We start from the raw sequence: 15,698 nt of genomic DNA, 5'->3' as shown, positions 1-15,698 counted from the left end.
TCAGACATGGCTGTTTCCTGTTGCCATTAAAAGCAAATGAAGCCCATTAAGAGTCAAAGCGCTGCTTCTTAGCCAGTCACGGATCACAGGACCAATGCTTTCACAACCCTGTTTGCAAGGGTCCCCCTAAATACCCCAAAGACAAGGGGGTTCTTTTGATTGCAGCAAATACTTTTGTGACATTTCCTTCTATCCCCTTTCAGCTTGTTTTTATGAAAAGTGATATCCTGCCCTTTGGAAATGCCAGAGGTCTAGCTCTGACACCTTCTACACACAACATATATGTTCTGTTAATTCTAGCTATTTACTGGCTTAGTCAGGAGTTTGTTGTGTACCTTTTTAAAGGGTGCTCGCAGGACACGGTGATCTGATGTGTAATGAACATGGTTCTTAATAGCATGTAGGATGTGGGCTCCAGCCTGGCTCTCCTCTTTTTCCCTTGCACCTCAACTTTGCTCTCAGGGTAGGAGGGCTGTAGCTCAGTGGAATGCCATGTTCTTTGTATGTTAACTGGCTTTTCCCAGCTATCAGGGCTGTGAAAAACCACTGTAGGCAGTATTGTTCTGGGTCAACCAATAGAAGAAATAGAAGCAGCTTTGTATATATTCTGTGTAAATCACCTTTACCTGAACTTCTAAATTTTTGCCCAGATAAAAGCATTGAGTTATTAAGCTGGGAATGTCTTTTTTAGTTTGCCTGTATTGTCTGTTTTCATATACAGTGGTGCCTCGCAAGACGAAATTAATTCGTTCCGCAAGTCTTTTCGTCTTGCGGAAATTTCGTCTTGCGAAGCACGGTTTCCCATAGGAATGCATTGAAATTTAAACAATGCGTTCCTATGGGGAAAAAGTCCGAGCCTCCTGCCGGCGAGCGGGGGACACGATCCACGGCGGGAAAAGCAAGGGGAGCAAGCAGGGAGCACAGGGGGAAGCCAGGAAAGCAAGCGGGGGACACGATCCACAGCGGGGGAAGCCAGGAAAGCAAGCGGGGAGCAGGATCCACGGCGGGAGAAGCCAGCGGAGCAAGCAGGGAACGCAGGGGGAAGCCAGAAAAGCAAGCGGGGGACACGATCCACAGCGGGGGAAGCCAGGAAAGCAAACGGGGAGCAGGATCCACGGCGGGAGAAGCCAGCGGAGCAAGCAGGGAACGCAGGGGGAAGCCAGAAAAGCAAGCGGGGGACACGATCCACAGCGGGGGAAGCCAGGAAAGCAAACGGGGAGCAGGATCCACGGCGGGAGAAGCAAGGGGAGCAAGCAGGGAGCACAGGGGGAAGCCAGGAAAGCAAGCGGGGATCGCGATCGCAGTGGGGGGAGCAAGGAAAGCAAGCGGGGAGCGCGATCGGCAGCAGGGAGAGGAGCGGGGAGGGCCTCGAAGCCCTCTCCACCGCCGCCGCCAGCCTCCTGCAGGCTGAGCAGGTCTCCTCCGGGCGACGAGGCGCAAAGGGCCGCGGCCACCCGCCTGCAGCGGGGCAGAGAAGCGGCCCTGGCCGGAGTCTCCACGGGCTGAGGAGCCTTGGCCATGGCGGGAAACGAAGTAGGCAGCGGCGACGGAGGAGAGGCAGTTGGGTCTTCCCTCACTCGCCGCTTGCTCTCCCCAAGCCACAGCCAAGAAGGGCGGCGAGAGCGGCGAGTGAGCGGCGGCAGCAGGAGAAAGCTGGGTGTGGGGAGCAGGGGCCGCAGTAAGGGAGAAGCCGAGGCTAAAATGGCGCCGGACCTACCTTCTCCCTCCCGGAGCGGTGAGTGTTCTGGGGTTTGCGGGGAGCAAAGGGCAGGCTCGGGAGCCGAGGGCAGGCTCGGCTGCTCCACCTTGGAACTTGTGAGCCTCGGCGGTGGGAGGAGGCGAGCTGCCGCTTCCGGTTCCCGCCACTGCTGCCGCTCTCCTTGCAGCAGCAGGTTCCGGCTTTTTCTTAAAGTGGTACCGCGCAAGACGATTCGTTTTGCGAGTCACGGCCATTTAAAAATTCGTTTTGTGAATCACCTAAAAAATCGAAAAACCCTTTCGTCTAGCGGGTTTTTCGTCTTGCGAGGCATTCGTCTTGCGAGGTACCACTGTACTTCTAACTGCCAGTTTCACAAGGAGGAAAACTGGATGAAAGAGTTTTGTCAGGCTCACTGTGCATTAGTGTTGGCTCTGTGCTCTTAACACACATTGACCAATCTTGGGGAAAATTAGAAATAACTGTATATGAAATTGTGGATGCAGCTTTTAACAGGTTTTTTCTTATTCTAATAGTGCATATTAAAAATAGTCCTAGGAGCCAATCCCCCCCCCATGACACTTCTGTTCTTTAATTTTTTGATAACTAGGTATTGTCCTGAATGTCGCAATGATGCAAGTGAGGTGGTTTTGGCTGGTGAGAAGCTGAAAGAAAGCAAAAAGAAAGCCAAGATGGCATCTGCAAATTCATCCTCTCAGCGGGACTGGGGCAAGGTAGAACCACCCTGGTTTGTTTTGTCTTGCTCTTCTGCAGTGCCAGACTTCAGTCTAGCACTGCTGCCGGGCACATGTAAAAACCTCAGGACGGATGTGTACACAATTACATGGCTCAGCCAGCTCAAAGTATTTCACATGTTCTCTAATCTACTATAATGTCATTTGTGTTCCACAAAGTGAAAAGTCACAGGGGTGACAAGTCTGTCCAAGCAGAGTTGTCTCTTGACAACTAGCTTGTCTTAGGAAGCCCTGAGAACAATTGCTAGTTACAGTGGCTTGCAGTGGAAACATCTACCTTTCAACAGCATAGGGCCAGTATTGGGCAGGTTTAACTCTCCCATTTGTTAAATAGGTAGCAGGAATGATTCTGTGCTAACCTTAGATGGGACTGCTTTGTTACATGGGTTTCATATGGGGGAACGTAACGGATGAATGTGTCCTTCTCTTATAGCTCCACATTTTCCTTTGTACACAACAAATTGGTGGGCTAATTTGTGCCAATTTCTTTCTTGATCTGTGACTTTTTTATTTTCTAGGGCATGGCATGTGTAGGTCGCACAAGAGAGTGTACCATAGTCCCATCAAACCACTATGGGCCGATCCCTGGAGTTCCAGTTGGAACCATGTGGAAGTTCAGAGTCCAGGTGAGATTCTGTATCTGGCCCCATTCTTTCTCCATTGTGGAGTGGGTGGGTGTTCCTGGGAACAACAGACAACTGCCATTTATATCTGGGTACGAATGTGCAAGGAGGCCCTTGAATCTGATGGCAAGCAGGATGCTACTCATTTAGCTGTGTTTGAAAGAACTACAAATTCTGGACTGGCAAGTGGCTACTGCCATTTTTTTTATTGTGGCCCTGACCCTTTTCATTCAGAAGGGGAATACTGCTTTTCCCATTGTTACTTACCTGCCTGAAATGTAACGAAGAGCTCTTGGGGAACTGCACTCTCACTGCAAATGGAGCCATGGCAGTTATAGCTCGTAGGTGGTGTAGTAGGCGAAGCGTTTTACGTTCATTACCATTACAAGGTTTCCATGTCGCCCCATTGATCCTTTGGTAATTGGATGCTTCCATGTGACTTTCTGTACTTGACCTCATGGATGTGCATTTCTCCACAGGTAAGCGAGTCGGGTGTCCACAGGCCCCATGTTGCAGGTATACATGGTAGAAGCAATGATGGAGCCTATTCACTGGTCCTGGCAGGCGGCTATGAAGATGATATAGTAAGTGATGTGTGTGTCAGTTAGCTCATCTCATCATTTTCACCTCTTTTCTAGAAGGCCCAATAAATTGCTCTTAAGAAGTACCCTGTTAGGTAAAAGGTTTGTCCTCTTTCTCCCATCCCAGATAAGTTTGGATCATGGGATGGACTCAGCCAATGGGGTGCTGCTCTTACTTCTTCACACTTTAAAACATGAATTGTTTGTCGTAGGAACATGATGTATGTTGTGTAAAGAGGAAAAGAGTGTGTCAGATGTTGGAAACACTCCTGTAAGCTCTATGTCTACGTTGGTATGAACCAGTGAGGTTAATACTATTTTTGTTTGTCATTGTGACACAATGTTAGTACTGGGTGAATGCATGTATGAATCCTTTAGTAGTTACAGTCTGCTTATGTTGTTGTTCAATTTATTTGTTGCCTAATACAAAGCGTCTCTAGGAGACTTGCATACTCAGTTAAAGGACCCGTTATGTTTCACAATAAAACAATATGATCATTACCACCCATGCCACCAAAAAAGGAATATGCTGCCCTTACGAGGTTACAGTAAGAGGCAAGGCCAAGGGTTGCTCAGGGTTGCTGCTGTTTCTTTATATATCTACACAGCCACAGTGTGGCAGAACTGGAATTCAAAATCCTCTTGAATGTCACCAGTTTGGGAGGACACAATAATATAGTAACATCTGAGTTAAGCGATGTATGTGATTTGAAATAAGGACTTTTAAAGCACAGATTGGTGGAGTTTGGCAAGTACCTAAGTGTTTTATGTGACAACACCAGTTTATTCAGGTGCTTGAGTGACCAGGTGATTGGGATTTTCCCAGTCCTAGATTGAACTATCTGGATATATTTCAGGATCATGGAAATTCTTTCACTTACACGGGAAGCGGAGGTCGTGACCTTTCTGGAAACAAACGTACAGCTGAACAGTCTTGTGATCAAAAACTTACAAACATGAACAGGTGAGGCAAAAGAGCTTATCTTTCAAGGGGTTTTCAGGAAATGTCAAGCTATGAAAGCATTCCTATTTTCTGCGAGCATTTAAAGAAAGAAAAGAAGCAGGTGTTTTATAGATGTTTACTGGTCTGCCTAATGTGGTGGCTCTTGAAACATTCTTGCTTTGTTGACTATCTCTCTAGGTTGTAATAATAAGCATAATGTTTATTAGTACACGGGAAAGATACATTGAGCAACTTCTTCCAGTTCTAGAAGCTGATTCTCTCTGCCCTCCATTTTGTTTTGGAAATATGCTGAAAAGCAGCATGACTCCTTAACAATTTGCTTATGGGCTTCCTGGAGGCATCTGACTGAGCAGTGCGGGAAGCAAATGGATTTTTTTGTGGGGAGCAGATGGATTTTTGGTCTGGTCAAGTGGGGCTTTTCTGTCCTTAACCATGGCTTATTCTGTGATGTGGGAAGAAAAGCTACTTGTGTCTTCTGCCCTCATCTCCATACCATATATCTACAGGTTTCAGGAACCTGTGATCCTCCAGATGTTGCCTCCTGTTTGCATCACCCCTGACAATTGGCCAGACTGGCTGGTGCTGATGGGACTTTAAAGTCCAACATGATCTGGAGGGTCACATGTTCCTCCTCTCTCTTTTTTTTAAAAAATATTTTTTATTAAAGATTTTCTTGATTTACAAAGGTATGTGTAACGTCTCTCGTATTTTTTCCATGTAACATTTTTACAAATCAGTTTCATTTGTTGAGACATTAGGAAGAAAAGGGGGAAAGAGGTGGGCGGGATAGGGAGATGGGTGGGGTGGGGTGACGATGTTTCTATTTTACTTGGTATATGTAGGGTTTGGTGTCAGCGTTGTTTGTGCAGGTGCTTTGTTGTTCGTTTGTGCAGGTTCTTTGTTGTTCGCTTTGGTGGTGAGAGGTTGGGGTTGGCGTAGGGTGTGATTGTTCATTTGTGGTTGGCTGTGGTGGTCTTTGGTTTCCTGTGTGAGTGGGGAGGATGGGTGTTTTGGATCAGGTTAGCCATATTGATTTGTATGCTGTTGGTAGATTTTTGTCATTGTCTTGTTGGGCTGTGTGTGTGATGAAAGGGAGCCATACCGGGGCGAAGACGTCTTCTATTTGTCCCCGTGTCAGTTTCAGCTTACTGGTTAATTTTTCTAGTAGGGCTGTTTCCCATACTACTTGGTACCATTGGTCCATGCTTACTCCTGACAGGTCTCTCCAGTGTCTGGTTATGATGTTTCTAGCTGTTGAGAGTAGGTGGGTTATGAGTTCTTTGTGGTGTAATTGGGCATTGTTGTCTTCGAAGATGTTTAGCAAGACCAATTCTGGGGTGATTTCTAGCACTTGCTTGGTTATCTTACCTATTTCTCGTATGGTTGTCCAGAATCGTTGGATTTTGGGGCACTCCCACAACATGTGGAGGTATGTGCCTGTGGAGGTGCACCCTCTCCAGCATTTTGGTGAGGTTCCTGGGCGTACTAGCACTAATTTTCTTGGCGTTAGGTACCACTAGTAGGTTAGTTTCAGGGCGAGTTCTTTTCTTTTCATTGATATGGATTTAAAGGGGGGTTTAGACCACATTCTGGTCCATTGGGTGGGGTTGATTTCATATCCTATGCCATCCTCCCATTGTTTTTTGATTGCGTCTAGGGAGTTCATGGGATTTTTGAGTAGTATTTTGTATATTGCGGATACTATCCCTTTGCCGTGTCCCTTTGTCGTTAGGATGAGGTTTTTGAAGGCTGTCAGTCTAGTTGCTGCTGATTTTACTGCTGGATTGTTTAAGAGGGCATGTAATTGGTGTTGTGCTAACCAGGGCATTTGGGTGTCTTCTAGTTTGTCCTGCATTTCCTGTGTTGACAAAGGTTTGTTATTTTTTTAATAAAAGTCTGTTAGGCGATACAGTATACGCCTTTGGTTTGCCAGGTTTTTATTTGGAGGTTTTGTGCTGCATGGTGGAATAATGGGTGATAGGCCAGGGGAATTAGTGGGGTTGGGTTGGGGATAGTTTGCCTGTTTCTGTTTTCCATGCTTTGAACATTGTTTGTGTGTACCTGTTAAGTGTTGTGGGGATTTTTCTTAATTTGTTTGGGAGGAGTGGGTATGCTGTGGTGCAGATATTTTCAATTGTGTCCCTCTCTAAGTGTATCCATTGTTTTGTCTCACCTTCTAGTATATATGGGATTATATGGCGTATTTGGTTGGCATTGTAATATGCTTCTATGTTGGGGATTCCCCATCCTCTTTCTGCGGTGGATAGGTGCAGGTATTTGGTGCTTATTCTTGGTTTTTTGTGTGAGAAGATAAAAGAGTGTAGTTTTCTCTGCCATCTGCGGAGTTGGTTTGGAACAGGTAGGTTAGTTTTGGGAGGGTGATCATTTTGATCATGGCTATTTTGTCTGAGAGAGTGGAATTCATGTTGTTCCATCTCTTTAGGTCTTTGTTGCCACAGGGGCTTGTAGTTGTGGAGCTTTAATTTATTGAGGTTTTTGGTTATTTGTACCCCTAGATATCTGAACTTGGTGTGACAGAGTTTTATCTTGGTGATGTTAGTGAGTTCTCTTTGGATGTGAGGAGGGGTGTTGAAGCACATGGCTTCTGATTTTGCAAAATTTATTTGTAGGCCCCACAGCGTTGCAAATGTGTTGAGTTCTCTGATTAGGGAGGTTGCTGTGTTTAAGGGGTCAGGTGTTGTGACCATTAGGTCATCTGCAAAGAGCCCTAATTTATAGGTCCTGCCTTTTATTTCCACTCCTTTGATGTCTGTGGCTGCTCGGATTCAGATTGCTAGGGGTTCCAGAGCCAGGATAAATAGGAAGGGAGACAGTGGGCATCCTTGTTTTGTGCCTCTTTGGATTGCTATGGTGTTTGAGTCCATATTGTTAATTCTGCATTTTGCTGAGGCTTGGGAGTATACTTGTTTGAGGGTTTGTAGGAAGTTGGGGTCAAATTTCATGCTAGTTAGTACTGCTAATAGGTATTTCCACTCTAAGCAATCAAAAGCTTTGAGGATGTCTAGGGACATATTTGTCAGTGGGAGTTTAGTTGCCTTGCTGTGTTCGATTAGGTTCAGTAGTTTCCTGATGGGGTCTGTAATATTGCAACCAGGGACGAAGTGATAGGACTGTCCATGAATTCCTGTTCCTCGTCAGTTAAAGTAGACATGGTCAGTCCTGTTAGGAATTCTCTGATTTCCTTCTCAGGTGGGTTACGGGAGGTGTATAGGTTGGAGTAGAATTCTGCAAATTCTGAAGTTATTTCTTTGGGGGAGAATGTCATGTTGCCATCTTTTTTGGTGATGCAGTGTATTCTTGCTTTGAGTGCTTTTTTCCTACATCTATTTGCTAATAGTCTGGAGTTTCCCCCTCCATATTCATAGAAGCGCTGTTTAGAGTATAAAATGTTGATCATTGTTTTGTTGATTTCTAGGAGTCTATTTCTCTTCTTCTTTGTTCTATAAGTTGAAGGAGTTTTTTAGATGCTGTTTGTAGCGTGATGAGAGGGTGGTGCTGTCTTGTTCTATATTGTTAATTTTCGAGGTTTTTTTTTTTTTTTTTTTAAAAAGGAGTGCTTTCTCTTTTAAGCAAGCTCCTCTGGTTACCGCTTTCATTGCGTCCCATAAGAGGGGGATTGTTATATTGTCTACATCGTTTTCCTTGAAGTAGTTTTTAAGAGTTTTTGTGAGACTCTTTTCTAATTTATTTGTTTGTAGTTAGGGTGGGACTGAAGGACCATGATGGGCTGGTTTGTGTTTCTTCTCCTATTTTAACAGTGACTTCTACTGGGGCGTGATCTGTGATTTTGATGTTGCCTATGTTTCTTGATTCCACTAAAGGGATCAGACCCTGTGTGAGCAGAATGCTGTCCAGTCTGGATACTGTACCATGGCATCCGGATCGATGTTCTTCCTCTCTGATCTCTTTAAGAACTAAGGGTTGGGTTCCCCATGCATTCCCTCAAACACTTTTTCTTTTTTTAAATTATTTTGTAGGGCGTTGGCGCTGAACTGCAGTGCTCCAATCAATGATAAAGAGGGCTCAGAGGCTAAGGACTGGAGAGCCGGAAAGCCAGTGAGGGTGGTGCGGAATGCAAAGGGGGGCAGGCATAGCAAATATGCCCCTAAGGAGGGGAACAGATATGATGGCATATATAAGGTAAGGAAGTTTGCCTAAGTGTAAGTCAATGTGGATTCAAGGTGGGCTCATTAGGAAAGCTTTGTGTGACATTTAAACCTCTCTTCTCATTTCCCTTTTTAGGTTGTTAAATATTGGCCTGAAACAGGGAAATCTGGCTTCTTAGTGTGGCGCTACCTGCTCAGGAGAGATGATGATGAGCCAGCCCCTTGGACCAGGGAAGGGAAGGAGAGAATGAAGAAACTTGGGCTGACAATGCAGGTAAGTCACTCAACATGTAGAGTGTTGAGAAGCATTGTCCTTTGAAGGGTCAGGAGTCCAGCTGTTGCGAGAGAAATGGTGGTTAAGGTAACCTCTCAGGATTGTGTTATGCTTCTGGCCACTTATTTGGCTTTGTTTTCTTTCTCTGGTAGTTGAACAGGAGTGCACACCCAGTTCAGGTGTGCTTGATTTTTTCTCCCTGTAGAGCCAATTGAATGTCCTGTGTTCAATACCTACTGCTGAAACTTTCAGATTTTGAGCAGCATGTTAGAGCCATGCAGTCGTTAAGCTAAAAACCACCCCCCAGTAATTAGTGACTGCTTTTTTATAAGAAAAAAAAAACTAGCTGTCTCCATTTTCAGCTCAACAGTTACACCAGTGCCATCCAATAGGCAGCCTAGCACTGGATTTCATGGCAATACATTTTCCTTTACATCTATACCTCCCATTGCTGCAGTTATGTGTAACGCCAATTATTAGTCTTTGGCACTGGTGGCAGCAAGAGCAGTGCTGCGGTTGATGGATTTAGATCAGGCTTCCTCAACCTCGGCCCTCCAGATGTTTTGAGACTACAGTTCCCAGCATCCCTGATGACTGGTCCTGCTAGCTAGGAATCATGGGAGTTGTAGGCCAAAAATGTCTGGAGGGCCAAGGTTGAGGAAGCCTGATTTAGATGGTGCAACTCAGCATTCTTTTGGTAGGAAAAAGGAATCCTAAGAGCTTCGCTGTGAGATTAGACCAGATCACTGGCCAGTGTTGGATTAAGGGATGTTGTCTCTGAGGGCTATGCACAGACTAACCATTTCTCATTCCTAATTCAGTATCCCGAAGGATATCTGGAATCTGTTGCAAACAAAGAAAAAGAAAACAGTAAGAAAACAGAAGAGTTTGAAACCCCGCTTCAAGGGAAAAGGAAGCGGAAATCTGGTAGGTATTGATACTGGAAAATAGGGGTGTGTGTACCTTTAAAGGCCTAACTTTTTCACAAGACTCAGAGTCCCCCAGGTTTGTTGTCAGTCAGAGAATAATGAGCTGAGCTGAGGCAGGATCCAGTGAAAACAAGGCAGATCTTTATTTTTCTGCTGCAGCACGCTCCCTCCTCCCTGCAAGGAGGTGACAGAGAAACCAAGAACAAAGTGTGTCACATCTTTTAAATGTTTGCATTTTGACCTGCAGGAGGAGGACATCCCCTTACCTCCCTCAGTGTCACAAATATATCACACATAAGGTGGGGTTGCATTTGCTTGGGCCTGTCAAGATGTGTTAAATTTCTGAGGATTAGCAAGATTTACATAGTTCCAAACAGAGTTTATGCAGAGCATTAATACTGGAAATAGGTTCTCCTAGGGCATGGGTGTCCAAACTTTCTAGATTTGATGAAGTGAACATGCGTGAGGGCCCACCAAAGTTGTTGAGCTTTTTTTAGGATTTTACCCCAGGACATATACTGCCACGGGGGCTGAATTAAATTAGGCCCCCAAAATGGACTTGTGGACATGCCTGTCCTAGGGATTGATTGATATGGCAATCAGGAACGTCGCACACCTGGGCAAAACCATACAATATTTGAAGACAGTTGACACTTATTGAAGCTAAAAAGTGGGGAGGAAAACCTCTCAGGCACTTGCCCTGACAAGCAGCAGCCTGCATGATCTCAGGCAATGGGGTTATGGAAGATGTAGGGTCTCCCACAATGCAAAGAGGCACACTTGACCAACAGGTTACAAAAGTAAGAATTGCACATTGTTCCATAGGGAAATTCAAGCTTCCCTTGTTTTAACAGGCTAGATTTAAAGTATCTAACATTAAATGAGTAAAGGTTGGGGTACATGCCTCCATTAGAACCAGGCAAACAAGGAAGGGGGGCAGGGTGGATTCCCTGGACAGCAGGTGTGGTGTGGTGCTTTGGGGTGACATAAGGGTGCACTTATTTTATGTGCATCCTTGGGAGATGTGGTGGGGCACATAGTGGCACGAAACAGATGTATAGAGAAAAGAAGGGGGGTATGCAGTGGGAACTTTTCTGGTAACAGTATACCTTATCTAATTGTCTACAGTTTTCTTCTTTGGAGGGGACAGGCAGAAAATAAAACTGAGATAAAGCACCCTTTATTTTCTTTTCCAGGAAATGAGATGGATTTCTCTGTTTCTCCTGCTGGCACACCAAAGAAGACCAAGGTTGAGGTCTACAAGCTCACCCCCAAACAGAAGGCCCTCATTAAAGATGACGAAGCAAATGCAAAGTTGTGGAGTGAAGCACTAGAAGCCCTTAAGGACGGCCCGGTATGTGTGGGGCGGGTACCACTTGCCCCAAAACAGGGTTGAGAAGCAATGGTTATTGGCATTCTGTTTAACTTGGGATTGCCCTGGTCTGTACATGCAGCATAATGCTTTTTTTTAAAAAAAGGCTTCCCACATTAAAAGCAGCAGCCCCGAAGACAAAACCTAAGCTCTCTCAAAGTAGAAACCTAGCAATAAGAGAGGCTGGGACCAAGTCTTTGCCTCTACCATGCAACTGGGAAGCTTACAGCCTCCCTGGGGAGAGCATTCCACAAGTGGGGAGCCACTGCAGAAAAGGCCCATTTAATGTTTAAGCAATAGGAGAACAGAAGTAGCACTACTGTAACTCCTGTATCTCCCTTTTCACGGCAGAAATTCCTCAACAAAGTGGAAGAAACTTTCCTGTGCATTTGCTGTCAGGAAGTGGTGTTTCGGCCAATAACAACGGTGTGTCAGCACAATGTATGCAAGGTGAGGAGCTGCTATTGATTTTCACTGCTGTGCCTATTTCAGAACATTGACTCTTCCTATAATTTTTAAGACTTGAAACCTGCTGAATGGCTCTGGAAACATTCTAAAGCAGGGGTGGGGAACCTCAGGCCTGCGGGCCAAATTTCGCCTGGTCTGAGTCCAGTCAGGTGTGGAGCAAGTGAATAGGTTGCACAAACGAGTTCCTCATCGATTATTCAATCGCACAACCAATTGCCTGCAGAAAGTAGCATTGCAAGCCCTTTTCTCTGCCCTTTTCTGAGCATAGGACTGGCAAAGCCCCTTGTGCTGTGGTTCCCAAGCGTCCAGCAACCTGCTGGCTGTCATGTGCTTGGAAAAATACCATGCAAAGGGCTTTATGTGGGAGAAAAACAGGCCCTCAATCATCTGACACCATCAAGATGTCAGGCAGTTGAGTTGTCCTTCCCACAGGTCACCAAAGTTGTCCTGTGTTGACTGAGAACAGATATGGAGATCTGGGCCAAAAGCGTTCCCACTCTTGTTCTAGGTTGTGCAATATTGTGTGAGTGAACAAGGTGTCACCAGTAGGCAGAGCCTACAAGAACCTACAAGAACAGGGAACCAGTGCACCTCCAGCTGTTGTTGGACTTGCAACTCGCATCAACAAGGCCAGTGGTCAGGAATAATGGGAATTGGAGTCTAAACTCTGGAGCTGCACAGCTTTCCATCCCTGCCCTACAGGGTGGCTGCATGCAGAATAAAGTACAAAAATTGTGTATCTTGCAATATTTTTTAACCTGTTCTAAGAGGCCACTCCTATCTTCCACTGTAATATTATGTGAAATGGGAAGGTCCTATTTAAGTCAAGGCTGCAGAATTCTTGGGATTCTCTTCCCCTGAAGGTTGTTAAAAGGAAGCAGCAGCAGCAGTGTTGTGTCCGACTCTTCGTGACCCCATGGACCAGAGCACGCCAGGCACCCCTATCCTAGCAGCAGTAGCAGTAGCAAAAAACTAATTGTGTAAGACCACTAGCTCTTGGTTGCCAGTCACTGTAATTTGTGATTAGCAAGAGACTAAGGGCAGAAAGGAGGTGCTGTACTGAGATACAGGTGAAACATGAAAAATTGGAATATCGTGGAAATGTTCATTTCTTTCAGTAATTCAACTTAAAATGTGAAACTAATGTATGAGATAGACTCATGACATGCAAAGCGAGATATGTCAAGCCTTTATTTGTTATAATTGTGATGATTATGGCGTTCAGCTGATGAGAACCCCAAATTACTTTGGGGTTTTCATCAGCTGGATGCCATAATATATTAAACTCCAGTAGCTAATGAAAACAATTGCTTACATAAATGGACTTTTCGACGATATTCTAATTTTTTGAGTTTCACCTGTATGTAGTCTAATCTTTCTCTGTCCCTAGTTACTCTGTGATAACGCTGTGATAATGTCCCATGCCCTCTGGCAACATCTCCTTGACTCAACTTCAGTCTCCTGCTTCAAAGAGTACCTCCCTCAGGCAATATTGGGTCATTGCTTTTGTCCTGGGATTACTGATGATTCAAATAGTTGCAGGGTAGAACTCTTAAGGTGAATAGAGTGAGATTGTGACCTGCAGATGGCTGCATAGGGTGTGACTGAAATACCCTGGTGCTTCTTGTTTCTGTATAGACTTTAGCTGTTATCTCAGGGTGGTGATTAAATCTTTTTTGTGTGTTGTTGTGAAGAATTCTTACCACCCTTCACAAAAACAGACTGGTTTAATTGCTACTTCATTTAATAAAGGACAGACAAGTTTCAGCAATAATTCCTCTCAACACAAGCTGTTTGGTTTGGTTTTTTTTTTTTACTGCAAACTTGATATACCTAGTCTACAGAACAATAAAAGTATTAGCATAGCTGGCTTGACAGAGGGTCCTCCTTGTTGCCCTTTATCAGAATTAAGTTTGCTGCAGTTTGTGAATGTTGGCAATTTTATCACCAAAGCAGAGTATTCTTATGTTATAATTAAAGCAAGATGTTATCTTAGATGTGGGTTAGCACTCTTATTTCTCATTGCAATCAGCAAGGGGTGGTGGTGTGGGGGAAGGGTTGAATCTTTGTGATCTCTTGTTCAATGTAAATGTTAGGGCACACTTATGAACATTATATATATATATATATATATGACCTTAATACTCTTATTACATAAAGATAGCTGGTATCTTTTGATCACCCTATTATTATTATTATTAATAATAATAATAATAATAATACTCCGCAGAGTCTAGAATCTTAAATTAGAAATTGGTTTTCTTAATGCAGGGATCAAAGAATATTTGCAAAAGTATAGTTTTTGTTTCATCTTATACTGAGTGGTACCGGTAGTAGCTCTACAGGCTTCCAGGCAGGGGTCTTTCTCAGCCCCACCTGGATATTCTGGGGATTGAACCAGTGATTTTTCATGGAAAGGAGATGGTCTACTATCATTTCATAAGTAGTAGCTATATTTCCCCCAAGGAAACATACTACACTCCTATTGGCTTTCATGCTTTTGGCAATCAATAAACAAAAACCAGATGCACTTTTAATAGCTATGGCAGACCTTTAGTGGATGGGTTTTATGTCCCCGTTTAGTATGCTAGCGGTCTTTAAAATTCTCATTTCTTTGATCTCTTTCTCTCCCCAGGACTGCCTAGATCGATCCTTCCGAGCAGAAGTCTACAGCTGCCCAGCCTGCCGTTATGATCTTGGCAAAAACTATACAATGCAAGTGAATGAACTGCTGCAGACCCTCCTGAGCCAGCTCTTCCCTGGCTATGGCAATGGACGGTGATTCCAAAAAGCACTTCTAATTTCATTAAGAATTTTTTTTTTTTTAAGCGAAACCTTGTGGGGTTTTTTGACGGGGTTTTATTTAAATAGCCTTTCAGAAAAGCTGTCACTGTTGTCTCCCTTCCCTGAAAACTATAAAGGTTGAGGAACCTGCTCATGTATTTTTGTAGTAATGATTGCATCTTTTTTTTAAAGGAAACCTTCATGGTTGTAGGAATTGCAAATTTCTCATTGTGTGCTACTAAAATCTACAGAATTGCAGTTTTTAAAAATGGGGTGTCATTTTCTTTTAAAACTAAAAACCTAGTACATGGCTTGGTTGCTAGAACAATCTCTTTGCTCTATGGATTTCTGACTGTTAAGTTTGATGCTCTAGATCTTTTGGTGGCAGCATTAAAAAAACTTATCACAGCATTTTTTACTATTGTCAGTTTAGGACCCGCCACAGTGATCATTTGAGACCCCTTGATTCTTGGAGTGTTGACTTTTTTTTTGCTAAAAGCTCCCTTCTCTACTGGTTACTTGTCTTAACAGTCTCTATGTAAAAGTTACTACCTCAGTCTCCACATTTAATCAGCCAGGTGCTGCTTCCTACTTAATAGTGCCATATGGGAACACACAAAAGCCATTTTGGAAGTGCCTTTTTACTGCTTTTTTTGCTGTGAAAGACTGAGCTTTGAACATTGGAATAGCACTGAATTTTCTAAACTTGCCAACAAATTTTTGCTCCTGGGATTCAAAAATGTCACTACCGCTGCTCTAGATCATTAGCTTTAGATCAGTGTCCTGCTGTGTGCATGTCTGAATATTCCTTTTTACCTTACTTAGAATGGGAAATTAGACATGTAACTAGCTTTGAAATGGAAAGGCTTGGTTGTATATTCGGTGGTTGGTCATTCTTGCTTCAAACAGTACCAAAACTTTACAGTTTAATACCTCAGGATAAAGCAGAGTTGATACTAAATCACTCTTCACATCATACAGACTGGAATAAATGTGCTTGTTTAACTTTTTTAGCCTCCCTATAAATGTATAATATTGTTTGGAAACTTTTATGACTTTTGAATTATGCCACAGTTTTGTACAAACAAAAAGTTCTCAAAAATAAAATACCTTTTCGTATCAAAG

The 15,698-nt window shown here is 43.9% G+C and overlaps 1 protein-coding gene across 2 annotated transcripts in view; it reads left to right on the top strand.

Moving 5' to 3' along the window:
* UHRF1 (ubiquitin like with PHD and ring finger domains 1) overlaps positions 1 to 14,612 on the top strand; it is a 34,610-nt gene extending 19,998 nt beyond the window's left edge. For both annotated transcript variants that reach the window (XM_033136530.1, XM_033136531.1), the window contains exons 8-17: positions 2,307 to 2,430; positions 2,970 to 3,077; positions 3,554 to 3,658; positions 4,513 to 4,619; positions 8,618 to 8,780; positions 8,883 to 9,020; positions 9,842 to 9,947; positions 11,146 to 11,303; positions 11,673 to 11,771; positions 14,425 to 14,612. In XM_033136530.1, coding sequence (XP_032992421.1) covers positions 2,307 to 2,430; positions 2,970 to 3,077; positions 3,554 to 3,658; positions 4,513 to 4,619; positions 8,618 to 8,780; positions 8,883 to 9,020; positions 9,842 to 9,947; positions 11,146 to 11,303; positions 11,673 to 11,771; positions 14,425 to 14,571 — 1,255 coding nt within the window. In that variant the 3' untranslated portion in view covers positions 14,572 to 14,612. The remainder of the gene's footprint in view (positions 1 to 2,306; positions 2,431 to 2,969; positions 3,078 to 3,553; positions 3,659 to 4,512; positions 4,620 to 8,617; positions 8,781 to 8,882; positions 9,021 to 9,841; positions 9,948 to 11,145; positions 11,304 to 11,672; positions 11,772 to 14,424) is intronic.
* The last annotated feature ends 1,086 nt before the right edge of the window (positions 14,613 to 15,698 follow it).

The sequence above is a fragment of the Lacerta agilis genome, chromosome 18 (genome assembly GCF_009819535.1).
Source record: "Lacerta agilis isolate rLacAgi1 chromosome 18, rLacAgi1.pri, whole genome shotgun sequence".
Classification (NCBI taxonomy): Eukaryota; Metazoa; Chordata; class Lepidosauria; order Squamata; family Lacertidae; genus Lacerta; species Lacerta agilis.
This window is presented reverse-complemented; position numbering and strand designations above follow the sequence as displayed.